The 13,342-nt window shown below is 46.2% G+C and overlaps 1 protein-coding gene across 2 annotated transcripts in view; it reads right to left on the reverse strand.

Moving 5' to 3' along the window:
• Window positions 1–13,342, reverse strand: part of LOC138521154 (zinc finger protein 75A-like) — a 111,727-nt gene that overhangs the window by 70,731 nt on the left and 27,654 nt on the right. Inside the window, exon 3 of one of the 2 annotated variants that reach the window (XM_069633732.1) lies at window positions 1,331–1,423. The exons of the other annotated variant lie outside the window; for it this stretch is intronic. Coding sequence (XP_069489833.1) covers window positions 1,331–1,423 — 93 coding nt within the window. The remainder of the gene's footprint in view (window positions 1–1,330; window positions 1,424–13,342) is intronic. 2 annotated transcript variants of the gene reach the window in all.

Genomic DNA, 13,342 nt, shown 5'->3' on the forward strand with positions numbered 1-13,342 from the left:
CAAATTTCCTGGTATCAACTAGCACACCTTCAGAAAATAAAACTATTTCCCCAGCCTATAGATTTCAGAACCACAGGTCAGGCCCTGCTGACCTCATGACCGGAAGGAAGCAACACCCTCCTCATTGATTTCCTGCCCCACAGGTGCGACCCCCAGATCCAGGGTCATTCAAAATGCCGCTGCACACCTCATAATGGAACTAAGAAATGTTACCACATCTCCCTCATCCTAAAAGAATTACACTGGCTACCATCCCAGCCAGGCTACTCTTCAAAACTGCCTCCCTCATACGTAAGGCTGAAACTTACAGGCTCAGGCGGGACACGCTCCTCTAGGAGCCAGATGATTGCAAGGCTTGAAACTAATCTGGCACACAAAAAAAACAGGCAGAACTTTTCTTGCATTTCCCATCCTACTGGAACAACACCCGAGTCATAATCAGGCTCGCTCAACACTCCTGCAGTTCAGGAAGTAACTCAAGACCCTGCTCTTCTTGGCGTCACTTAGGACCTGCTACTCCCAAGTATATACCCCGATGCAGACTGGGATACCCCAGTTACTATAACCTGTAACCTCTCCTGAGCTCTGTTAACCCAAGATTTCTTGTACTGTACTCTGATGCTTCCTAGCTAGGTGTGTGATATTTAAACCCATAAACAAATACATAATTAAGAGATGCATGTTGTAACGGATGGTCAAATGCCCTGTAATAATTTAAGAAACACTGCAAAAGTGACTGAATAAGGTTAGGGAAACGTTGTAGAGTGTTGACTACAACAAACATTCCAAGGTTAAAAGATTGAGCAATTTTTAATGTTGCTGTAGAACCAAGGAACACAAATTTCAGTCTGAGAAAAACTTGAGGAATTGTATGCAACATGAAACTGCTGTTTTATAGAAAACGCAACAATAAAAGATACTGTGTATGTTGTGACACAGGGTTACAAGACCAGGATAGACACCACGACTAGGATAAAGAGACTAACAACCAAGAGGCTATTCAAGCAAACAGGCTGTAAAGATGGATCAAGGGTCTTTCACCACAGTCTTAATACAAACCAACATAGAGGTCAGCAAGAATGAAGAAAATTCAAAAAGCTCTTGGATCCAACGAAGAGGAATAGAGGAAGAAACAGACAGGAAATAACAAAAGACTGACCAAAGTCATGCATCTTGACTCCAGAGGAATGCAATTGTATGGTGTTAAACCAATCATAAGAAATAGAAAATAAAATATATAGGTTTGCGCCAAATAATTCAAATGTTCCTAGATCATGATGAACCATTTCTGCCTTCCCATTGCTTTTGGCAGATAGTTACAATACTTTACCTTGTGTCTCTCCAGAGTCTGGATGGTGCACAGGGAATAGGTCTTCCTTTCCTTTTGGTCTCAATGAAAAGACAGAGGTAGCAATCAGAGGACCTGTTAGAAAAAGAGCAGTCTTAGTTAGGACGTTTCCACATGATGTTTCCACAGTGGCTCCAATGGGCACTTCCTGTTTGGGATGGTCAGGACTGGAAAAGGCATAGGGCCAGACACTCTGGTGAACACAGGACATCCAAGAAATGGAGCGTCCACCAGGAAAGGGAGGACGAAGGGGGAAAAAAAGACATTTGTTTTGCTCTACTCTAGAACTGGAAATCACCACTCTCTGCCCATCTCTGTCTCAATTCCTATGTAGGTTTCTTGTCACCCCAACCTACTTACGTAATGTTCCGACATATCCTCATTTGAACCATCCCTTCCCTCTATTTTCCTTAGGCCCATGATTGTTCCCCCACTGCATCTCTTGCAGCCCTAATCTGATCCCTAACAATCTGGCTGCTCAATCTCTATCCTCTCTGACCTAGTATTCACCCATCTAATGCCCATAAAGGAGCTACCCCCCTTCTTCCAGCTGCATCCTTCAGCTTCTCTACTGAATCCACTCCGGATGGTGCAATGCCCAATCTCTCTGTAGCATAACCTAATTATTTACTGGTGTTACCAACAGGGAGGAATAGAATAACCAGGGACTGGAGTTCTCAACAGGTTATCTACACATCAAAGGAATTTGCACACATCTGGAAGCAAAACATATATGAGCAACAGGAAAGTAAGCTAGGACACAAAAAAATCCCTAAACCCCAAAGTCGTTCTACCCAGGTTCGATCTGTCGACAACATGCAAGCCTGGACACCCAGAGCACAGGGATCACCAGCACAGGTTTAGGAGAACTCCTGGGGCTTTACACAAAGTAAGCTTTTTTTCAGACTCAAGCAAAATATCAAGATGCATCATAGCAACACAGTGCATCCCATTTTCTAGAATGATGATTGGCTGCGAGTCTGGAAGTCCAGAAGTGTTCTAGAAAGCAACACCAAAGTCAATTACAATCCTTGAGAGTTGTAAGGACCAGATTAGTTTCTTTTGCTGTGGTGGTGCTGGTACTTCAAGAGCGTTTGTCAAAGCTCAGTGTCTTTGCTGTGTAACATCGTAGGATGGTAGATGGCTTTCAATAGTCTTTGGACTCCTTTTATGGTCTGGAATGGCCATGGGTGTACTTCCCCTGACCGGCCCTAGGATCGTGCGAGCTCAGCTGTCAGCTGTTCAGTGTGGAACATCTCCTTAAGGCATTGCATCCCCATTCCTTGGGTTGATCTGGATAGTATAAAGCCTCCCCCACCTGTGTAATAGTCCTGCAAGAAAAGGTTGGCTGTTGGGAGCTGTGGGAGTTGTGCTTTCTGTGCTAAATCACCAGCATTTGCCATGTGGCACGCCCCAGCCCACTTCACCTGGGACTCAAGCCTGTTCGGTGAAAGCCAGCAGGAAAAGGGCGGCTGTTGGGAGCTGTTGGAGTTGGGGGTTGTCAGAGACATTGTGAGTTTTGGAGAGTTTCACAACAGACTTCCACTTTTGTCTGATACTGCCAGCTGATTGTGGTGACTGTCAACCTACTGAGACACTACCTGGCACTACAAGCGAATTGGGGTTAGCGGGCTTGACTCGTCAAGTTTATCACATGTTAGTTACAGTGTTTGCTGGTCTTAGATTCTGAAGGTTTATCACTCACACTTTCCTTACCACTAGCCCACTCCTCACCTGATGATTCTGTGTGGGTCTTTACGGATTCGTCTGATGAGCTTTCCGGCTTTTCCCTCCAGGCTGTCTTTGTCCGGACGATCTTATTCTTCTGTTTGACGAAATAGGAGCGAGCTCCCCCAGAGGCCACTTTGCCTATAAGCAATTAGCCCGGCAGCGGGGACTCCGGGGAGCCCACCCCAAACCAGGGAAAAGCCTTGCCGAAAAACCCTGGAAGATTGTGTAGCTGTAGTTGGCAGGAAGTCGGCACTTCAATGACCAGCATGCACTGGTAAGTGTTCTTAGTAGAAAAGGAGATAACGATCCAGTGCGGAACAGCACAAACAGTACAGTACTCCAAAGAACTTGGACAACGAAGTGTTCCCAGCAAAGAGCGACTGAAGGCAGGTGAGACTCTGAAGCAGGAGTGAGTACTCGAAGGCAGCGCAGAGCGCGGCACAACAGCGGAAGCAGAAAACAAACAGGTAAGTGGAATAAACGGGAGGGGGAAACCGCGAACAGCGGTAACGGAAAGACACGGGCAGACGAACAGGGAAGGAAGGCACGGGAAACACAGAGAAACAACTGTAGGCAGAGCACAAGCGTAGTGAACTCACATAGGCAGCAAGAAAGTTGCAACGCACAGGTGTTCTCCATTTTCGGGTACTTGTAGGTAGTACAACAGAAAGACTAGACCGCACCTTGCAGTGACTCGGAGTCTAGTCCTTCTTCCATATCGCCCATCTGCTCCATACTTTCCATGGGCGATATATGACAGTTGGCATTAATATGAACTTTGTAACAAAAAGATGCATTGAGTATCGTGTATTGAGAAACAAGATTCTGCATTTAGCGAAAATCCCAAGCGGCTCATGACTTGACAGACCCATGTTGGAATACCGAGAAGGCATTATTTTCCCCTCAGTGTTCATTGACATTCTTTTTCTTCTAGCAAGTCTGCGTTAGTAGTGGCCTTGGGATACTGTGTAGGGGTATTGTTTACTTTACTCACTGAGAAAGACCCGCAAGCCCCCGACTCCACTATTTGTTTTGATTGACAAGAGCCATCTGAGAGAGAGAGAGAGAGAGCGAGCGAGCGCCAGGGGGAAGCGCTAGAAGTAATACAGAAAAAAAGTGCTAGGGAGTAGGTAGGAAGCAACTGTTAAGTGACTGGTAGAGTTCACTAGGTAAGGGTGGTCAACTGCCAATAGATAAGTGCAGGCCTATGATAGCACAGGCCAGTGGGCGCCCAAGGCAAGTGCTGGGAGTGGGAAGAGGCTGAAGGCGATTGGGGGCGGGGGGTGTTAGCACACTTGGCATCATACAGTACAGACATTATCATTAGACATATGGAGGGTGAGAACAAACAAAACTTACACTTATAATCAGGTGAGGCAGGCCTAGAAGTCACACAAACTAGCTTACCTAGTAGACCGACAAACTAAGTGACAGTTCAGCCATCAAAGTTCAGAGTCAGACTGTGAAGCCTCAGGGGTATCGTGTGGGGGGGGGGGTACTGTCTGCAGGAGGCACACTTTAAGCAGGCCCCATATTTCCTTAGGATGCATAAGTGACCACTGGTCTTCCATGTCATTAGCCCAGACCACTGAGGTAAACCAGTCATCCTTGGTGGGGATTTGTGCACTCATTCATTGCAGCAGTAGGCAGCGCTTGTCCAGCAGAAAGCACAGACAAAAAAAATGTGCTCATCTGTTTCAAACAGGGTTCAAAAACATGATTTGATAACTTATAACAAGGATACCCCTGGGGGGACCAGGCACAAATGCATCTAGGTGCAGAGAAAGTCTTACATGATTTATCACAGTATCACAGAGGCATGGGCTGACAATAATAGGATCTTATCTAAGCAAACAAATGGGTTTTTAATTTTTTCCTGAAGATTAACAAGGAATCAAGACATCGAAGGTTCAGAGGAAGAGCAATCCAGGCTTGGGGGCCAAAGGCGGAAAACAGTCTCTCATCCCAAGTGGTCGCTTGTGGAACAGACATTGCATTGGGGAAGGGTCAATGTTCCTACACGTAATTTCGGATAATAGCTTACGTCCAACCAGAAGTGTAATAGTAGTGGACAGTCCGATATCATGTGGCATTCACCCGTTCCACCCCCCCCTCTCACCCCGCCCTCCGAGAATGTTCGTAACCTAGCTGGTGTATAGCGGTAGTGGTGCAATACCTTTAACTGTATCAATTTGAACCTCAAATTATACGACACATTCTGTGTATGCATGCACACATCATTCGTAATGTTCATCTGCATGTCCTCTGCCCACCTAGAGTGAGCGTTGGTGTGCGTCACCTCCATGCGGTTTTGGACTAGGTCATACATAGAGAACACCAGGCCCTCATACCCACTCACAGTCAAGATATACCCCCCCAAAACTTTCCGGTTCCACCAGGAATTCCTCCCACTGTTTCTTACATGCTCTGTGCAAACCTGCGTGCTGCAGCCAGATGGAGGATTTACATTGCTGTAACATAGGTATAGCCCTCACAAGCACTAAATTCCCATCTGAATACATTTCACCCATTGTGCTAAATCCATACTGTGCCCAGGTCCGTTGAGATGCTGCATTTGCCTGTGGTAGAAAAGGCACACAGTTCCAAAGTGAGAGGTCCCTGTGGTATGGTCAGTCACTCTCACCCATATTTTGCGCCAGGCTAGTGCTGGGACGCTGGCAGGATCAAATTCGCAGCTATCTGCAAAGCGGGAGGGGAAAGATCAACAACCTCATGTCCATGTTTCTTGCCGAGTACCTTTCCAGTGTAATGTGAGGGGAGCTGGACCCTTCACAAACCAAGTGGACGCTAACTGTGCCTGCACAGGAACCCCATACAAACGAATGTCTGGAGCAGCGAATCCTCCTCTGTCATATGACTGGACAAGTGTAGCTCATTTCAAAATTGTACTGGGCCAGAGTGCCACACACATTTACTAACCTCTGCCTCCAACTCCTCGAAGAATGATCACCCAGGCAACAATGGGATGTTTAGCAAGAGGTACAGTAACTTCGGGAGCACTGTCATTTTTAATAACGCAATCCTGCCAACTATGGTCATCGGCAGGGGCGCCAAGGTCTTAAGTTTGTCTGGGAGGTGCAGTACAAGCAAGTGGGGCACTAGTAAGGACTTCTAATGTTTATCAAATTCGGCTTTAAGGCCATCCATGCCTGGAGCTTTTCCCGTCGGCAGACTGTCAATAGCGCAGGTAATTTCAGCAAGGGAGAGTGGCAGATCCAGGGTGGCACTAGCTTCTTATGACAATTGCAAAACGGTAGGTCTGATAAGAACCCATATATGTCCTCCGAGGAGCAAGTATCTTTGTTGGAATACAGCTCAGAGTAGGACTTTGCAAATACTTCATTGATTGCTGCATAATTATATACTGGTGTACCTGCATCATGCATAATAAGTGGAATACACCGGCTGCCACCCTCTCGCCGCACCATTCGTGCTAACAGCTGGCCCGGTCTCTCCCTCATCCCACAACACCTGGCAGCCACTGGACCATTGAAGAATTTGATTTGCCTCTCTGCATTGTTCCCGAGGCCCCCCACTGCTTTCTTCCCTTGTGTAAGCGTGGCCCTGGGTAGCATTGCTGCTCCAGTGCACTGAGGAGCTTCGCTTCTCACTTTATTACCTCTAATTACTTTAAGTATCTGGATTCAGTGGCCATAGTTATCCCTCTTATGTGCACATTGAAGGCCTCGCAGAGTTTTCAGAAGTTAGGTAAGAATTGGTGCTCTCACACTGTGTGAGACTACACAACACTTGGTATTAGGTAACCCACCTTTTGGTATAGGTCTATACTACACAAGTTGATAGTGTGTCTGAGCAGCCAGGCCTATCTCAAGAGGGGTAAATGTGAGCTGTAGAGCTGTACAAATAAAATCCGTAAGTACAAGTAATGCTTGGTTTCCGTTATTAATATTTATCTAACCATCAATTTTTAAAGAAGCGTTCTTTAAACAGCCAATTCTTTGTAACCATGTGAATATACTTTAAAATTACTTTTCAGAATCAAAACAAGTTAGTGGATAACATTTTGATATGCTTCTTACACAATTCCTACACCGTCAGGTGACTTCAATCACAAGGACAGTAATGGCAATTATATATCACACTAGTAAACTTTGCAGATTCTGAGGTTTCAGAAAGGAACGTTTTAGGGAAGGAAAAAGTTTAGACAGTTTCTCAGTATATGTGAGGACAACGAAATCTTCCAATGAAATCTAGATAAGACTTTCCCAGCAGTAACAGTATACAACAAGTTACCACCTGAGGGACAAACAGTATCAAAGTCAATGTCCTAGAAGAGTCTTCAGGGAGCAAGGAAAGCAAAGTCATTTGGGACACAGTCTATGGATCTGCTTCACTTCTTAGATCAAAGTCTTGCACAAAGTTTTTTTTTTTAAATCACTTGTAGGGTCACAAGCTGTTAAGCCTGTGAGAAAAGAGTTGAACATCAACTCGAAAAGGTAAGCGAATGCAATTCCCAACACAGAAAAGTGCGGCTAAATACATCAAGGTAAGTACCCCACGCCTAAACAGTACCTCTGGTTTGAAGAGTGGTCCAGCTGGATTCTGTCTTGCTACAGTGGTGCAAACTCTTGTTCCTGAGCCTCAATCGTGGGGACAAGAGGGTGGACGTCTGGAGGGCTCCTGCAGCAGTACTACGGGTTTTGTCGGCAGCTACGGGCTCTTTTTGATTCAGCGGCCCTTCGCGGTTTCAGCGCTTAGCAAACAGCACCGTTTCGGATCACGGACACTGGTTGCACACTCTTCGCTCACTCGGTCCTGCACTCTGGTGAGGGGACTCTGGATCTGTAGGTCCTGCTTGTGAGGGGACTCTGGATCTGTAGGTCCTGCTTGTGGACGGTCCTTAGGAGTCTCCTGGAGCTTCTACCCGGATTCATTCCACGGCAGACATTGCACTCGACTACGGACACTCGACCCCTGGCATTGGGCTACCGAAGCAACGGAGAGGCACAGCAAGTCGAGGATGGTGGTCCATTGGAGTTTGTCTCAGGGTTAGTTGTCCCCACTAACCCAAGGGGAGAAATTGTTCCATCCAGAGCTTCTCTGTTGAAGTGAAAAAGGGCTTCAGCACAGCAGCAGGGCTTCACCGAAAAATTCAAAAGGGCCAGGAAGTTGCAGCAAGCTTTGTTCATGGTTTCTTCGTCGGGTGTTTCTCCCAGTGGTCAACTCTGCCTGTAGTCCCAAAACCTTCGCCTTGTAAGCAGGTTTCTCCCATTCATGGACAGCCTAGTCTGTCAATCACACAGTAGTGTGGCTGCCCTAAAAGGACAGCCAGCCAATCAGGACTAGATCCATTCAGGCATTCCTAGAGACAAAGGACAGGGGAGTTTCAGGACCCTCCCTCACATCCCGTTCTTCCACATACTGCATCCAGGGGTGCGCTTCAGGGCTGAAGCCTGCCAAAGGCAAGACAAACAAAGGGCTCAAACCTGTCTCAATGCACAGAGTGAAACCCAAGAAAGACCTCACAAACAGAAAATGGCAAAAAAAAAGAAGACGGGGCAATTTTGACAAAATGGTCACCCATAGTTGCTGTACTGCAGCTGACCGGTTCAGCCCACGGTAGAAAAGCACAATGGTAGGAACAATTTATAAGGCTGGTGGCAGTGGTTTAAGTAGTGAGGGTAACATAAAAATGTTACATGGGAAAGTAGGATAAGGGGCTACTAAGTAACCGCCTGCTCCCCCAAGCACTCCACATAAGATGGTGTGTGCTGGACCTACAAAGAGAAAAAGTAAAGTCAATTTCACTTTACTATTCTTGGGAACTGTAGTTTACACAAGAAAAAAGGTATTTAAACCTTATGAGAAATCCAAAGGATGTCTCAGTGACACTGCACTGAAGGTGCTGTGTGTCACAATACAAAAAGCAGATGCCTATGGAGTTTGTCAGACTCGAAACAAACACACAATCCAAATCAGGTAAAAACACATGAGTGAGAAAAAAGGTCCCACTCACTCAGGAGTGAAAACTAAAAAGTCCTAAATCCAGCAAAACAGCTGGGGGTCCCCAAGGTGGGAGGATTTTAGCACACAAATGAAGATTCTCCCTAACTTCGGACAATGTGACAGAGCCAATATTAATTTCAAAGTATAGTTTGACATGATCGTTAATGGTGGTCACAAATGCCACATCAGCCAGGGCCTGCGATTTAAAGCAGCAGTCATGCCGAGGCTTGGGGAGACTACTTCATGTCAAGGAGATATGGAGATATGGACATGGATCAGAGTAGGATCTAGGAAGCATACAAGTCTAGAGATCCCACTCCCACCAGCAGCACATCGGAAATCAGCCACATGGCTATGCGGGAGGAAGAGTCATGGACAAGGGAGTAAAAGGAGAAAACCTGATCCCCCCCCCACATGCATTGCCCTCCAAGTATCTACTAGCCCTAGTGTTGTCATCCCTTCACTAATGACACAGGCTGCCCTTGTAAGGGGGCAGTGAGAACATGTCGATCTATCCCACTGCAGGTCAAGGATAGTAGGATAGTGTTGGAAGTTGCCACCACCGAGGATAGGTATTAGGGGATAGAGAGCTAGCATATCGACAAGGCCAGTATAACATTGGGGTTATTCACACTCGGGCCATAAACGTTGAAGACTAGCACTTGACTCCCAACAAATGAGCCAGAGACTAGCAGAAATCTCCCCATGAGGTCAAACTCGACTTTCTTGTGCCGGAACGGCAGTGACTTATACACTGTAATCATCATCCGACTGGACTGCGTGGAATATGAGGTGCAATACCTGGTTGTCTGTCGACTTTTGGCAAATCCCTAGCACCCTGCGGGGAGGGCATGCATCTCCAGCAAGTACAGCAGTTTGGCCCCATGTCTTTCTATGTGGAGCAGTAGCTTCCGACCTCTTGATCGGGTTACCCAGACCCCCCCCCCCCTTATATTCCAAGTCAGTCAAGTCACCTCCCCCATTCCATCAGCTGTGGAGCCATGTTGTCGTCCATCATGTACATTCCCCATAGAAAACCCCCCACCAATGCCCTTATGGAGGCCTACTACCCTCAATTTTGTCCACAATTTATATGCCAAGAGCTTTTTAATTAACCCCAACACCCCCCCACCACCTGCATCCCCCAGAGAAGTGGGGTGATGAAGAACCCGCAAAAACATTCCCAACTATAAATGCAACATTACATGGGGAGGCCGATGTACAGGCACGTACTCGGGCCAGCTAACAGGCTTAGTAACATGAAAGAACAAGCATTCACAAACTTCCTATTGCAACTCATTACAGGGAGGCACCAGCCTCTCAACAGTATACTCTGCCACTCGCCATAGGCACCGTCATAGTGGAAAATCAGGATGTCAAACGGCAGTCAGGTGGAGCACCCCAAAAAAAATATATATATATACACATACATACACATATATATATATATATATTTTTTTTTTAAATAAATCGATGCTCATGGACGCTCAGACAACACTCCAGACTGTTCCCGATGCAGGCAGGTTCTCATCCAAGAACTTCATTGCTTCAACCAGGGAGCATAAAAATATATGTCTTACCCTTCGATTCAATCTGCAATTTAGCAGGATACAGCCTTGCGTACCTGAGGTCTCCTTTGCTTAGTTTCTTTTTCGCCACCATAAACTTCTTCCGCTCCTGCTGTACAGCTACCGAGAAGTCAGGATATGTGTACCCTACTGGATCCCAACATTAGGTCGCCTTGCTCACGGGCAGCCCACAGGATAGTATCTCGACCGCGGTAATTGAGGATGCAAGCAATTATTGGAGGTGGTAGAGCACCAGGTTTGGGCTTGGGGGCCAGGGTTCTGCAAGCATGCTCCACTGCAAATTGAGGGAACAATTTGGGGTTGCCTACTAGTGGGAGAAGAGTGTTCTCAATTAATGCCTCTAATGATGTTTCAGTGTTGCTCTCCGGAGCCCCTACAATACGGATGTTCTTGCAATGAGATTGTGACTCAAGGTCATCTTTTTTCTTAGCTACCGCCTGGACCTGCTCAGCGAGCACTGCCCCTTCAGACGAGAGTAGACATCATCCTCCGCTGTGCTCACTCTCTCCTCGGCTTCCGTCAGTGTCTGGTCTGTTTTTTTCTTGCAGCGCCTTGATGAAGCCCACAGGTGCTTGTGATGTGTCTAGTTTGCTGTGCACTGCCGAGAACCACTCCTGCATGCAAGCCATCATGCATTGAGTTTCAGTGAACTCAGTGGTCGTGGTGGCTGTTTCCGTAGTCTCAGCCGCCATCCCAGCTTCTTGGTGTTTTGGGGCAGCTTATACGCAGGAGTTCATTGTACTCTGCTTTTTCAGACCCTCTTTCGTCATCCCGGTGGGGTATCGCTATATATGCGGAGGTTGATTGGCCCAAATCACAATGATGTATAAACACAAAGTGGCACTAGACAAGCTATGCAGTATAATGGTAGGCGCACCTCGCGATCGTAATATCCATGGATATGTTTGGACCAGCAGTGCAACGTAGTACCACAGGCAGAAATGGCTTTTATTACTGCCCGAACGGAAGACGTAAACATGCACCCATTAATGTTCTTGTTCTCTTCTGAATAACTAGCTGCATAGAAATATTTATTACAAAAACCTTACAGTTTCCCAGTGAAAACATATTTTTACTCAATTATAAAATACTCTTTTGGGAACTGGACTTTTTCTACTGCCAAAAAATCATTTAACTCCTAACTTTAAAAAATAGGGAGTAAAATACTCCTACTTCAAAATCATATCTGGAGTCCTGGGGCTTTCTAAGGAGGGTGTGTTTAAAAAAAAAAAAAGGTGTGGTACAGCCTGTGACCCCCTCAGCTGCACCTGAAATGAAGGGTCTCTCCTGTGCATGGGCTACGTAAGGGGCATTCAAATAAAAATAAAATATTGCTTAGTCATTCGAATGGGACCAGGTTCTGTCCGTTTTTGCCAGACCCTCAAGAATGGCTGAGCCGTGCTCCGTGGTATCACATTTAAACTTGTTTGATCCTGCCAATCAATTGAGGAACCCCATTACTAGGAGGAGCCCAACCATCACTGCCGGAGCCCAGAGCTGTAATTATCAGTGCCATGCTCTTTTGCTTGGAGGGGCGCCGCATTTACCACTGTGCCCCAAGCACTGAAGCAACCTCTTCCAACAGGTCCACGTCTGCTCATAGTTGAGCCTACCCATAAGCCTGGGGAAGCTCAGGAAATGTGGCCCGGGACAGGAACTTTGATGTTGGCCCCTTGCCTCTACCCCAAGCTTGGGGCACCTCTGACATGTGTGGTCTGGTAACAACCTCGCTCCAAGGCCACTCGCTATAACTTCACAAGACAGGCCTTGTCTGACATACATTACTCATTCTTAAGACTCCAGGGGATTAGGGGATTCCCAACATGAGGACATGTGGATATCGCCTTTTTGGCCATTGGTACTACCTCGGCTAACGGCCAAATGTTAGGAAGATCAAGGTCCTTCACAACATTGTTCTAAAAGGAACCCTTTTTGTGGTTCATTTGTGAGTAAATCGATTGTAAATGCATCTGTTCCTGGGGTCTAACCAGGATTCTGCAAGCCCAAAGCAGTTGCAACTTCCTGTTACAAAAACACAAAGAGAGAATCCACCCCAGCAAATATGGTTGAACTATGAACATCACTGCCATGTGCAAATACTTAAAATGGTCATGTCCACTGTTAGGAAAGATTTCTCTTTAAGCTACTTTCCCTCCATATTCTATGGACCCCCCAAACCTTCTGCTTTTGTTTTATTCCTTGTCCTGACTTTTTACAGATAACTTCCCTAGCGTTTTTGCTCATTTGTTACAGGAAAACAGACTCATTATTCAGACGGTCAGTACTGGGAAACTAGGTTTCCATTTTGTCTTTTCACTTTTTATTTGTTTGGGTTACTTTTTCATATTGCATACAGCATCTTTCAATGCAGTGCAATGGGGATACTTTTGGTAAATCACCCTACACTTACCAAAGGAATTTTCGGTTGCTTTTAAATGTTAAGCTGATGGCAGCAGTTACATTTTAACCATTTTTGATATATTTTTTTGTGTGCCCATTCGTGTTTACCAACAGTGACTAGTGCCCAAAGATGGCTGTGCCACAAGATTTTGCGCTTGTTCTTTGGCCTTCTTCCTGCCTTCTCAGGTCCGGAATTCCTTTTCATGGTCATGCATTTGACCGGGAAAGCTGCTATTTTTGCATGCCATGCATGTATGGATCCAGGAAGTGGTCTTGGACTGTCTGG

The sequence above is a fragment of the Ambystoma mexicanum genome, chromosome 13, assembly GCF_040938575.1.
Source record: "Ambystoma mexicanum isolate Mex_15411 chromosome 13, UKY_AmexF1_1, whole genome shotgun sequence".
Classification (NCBI taxonomy): Eukaryota; Metazoa; Chordata; class Amphibia; order Caudata; family Ambystomatidae; genus Ambystoma; species Ambystoma mexicanum.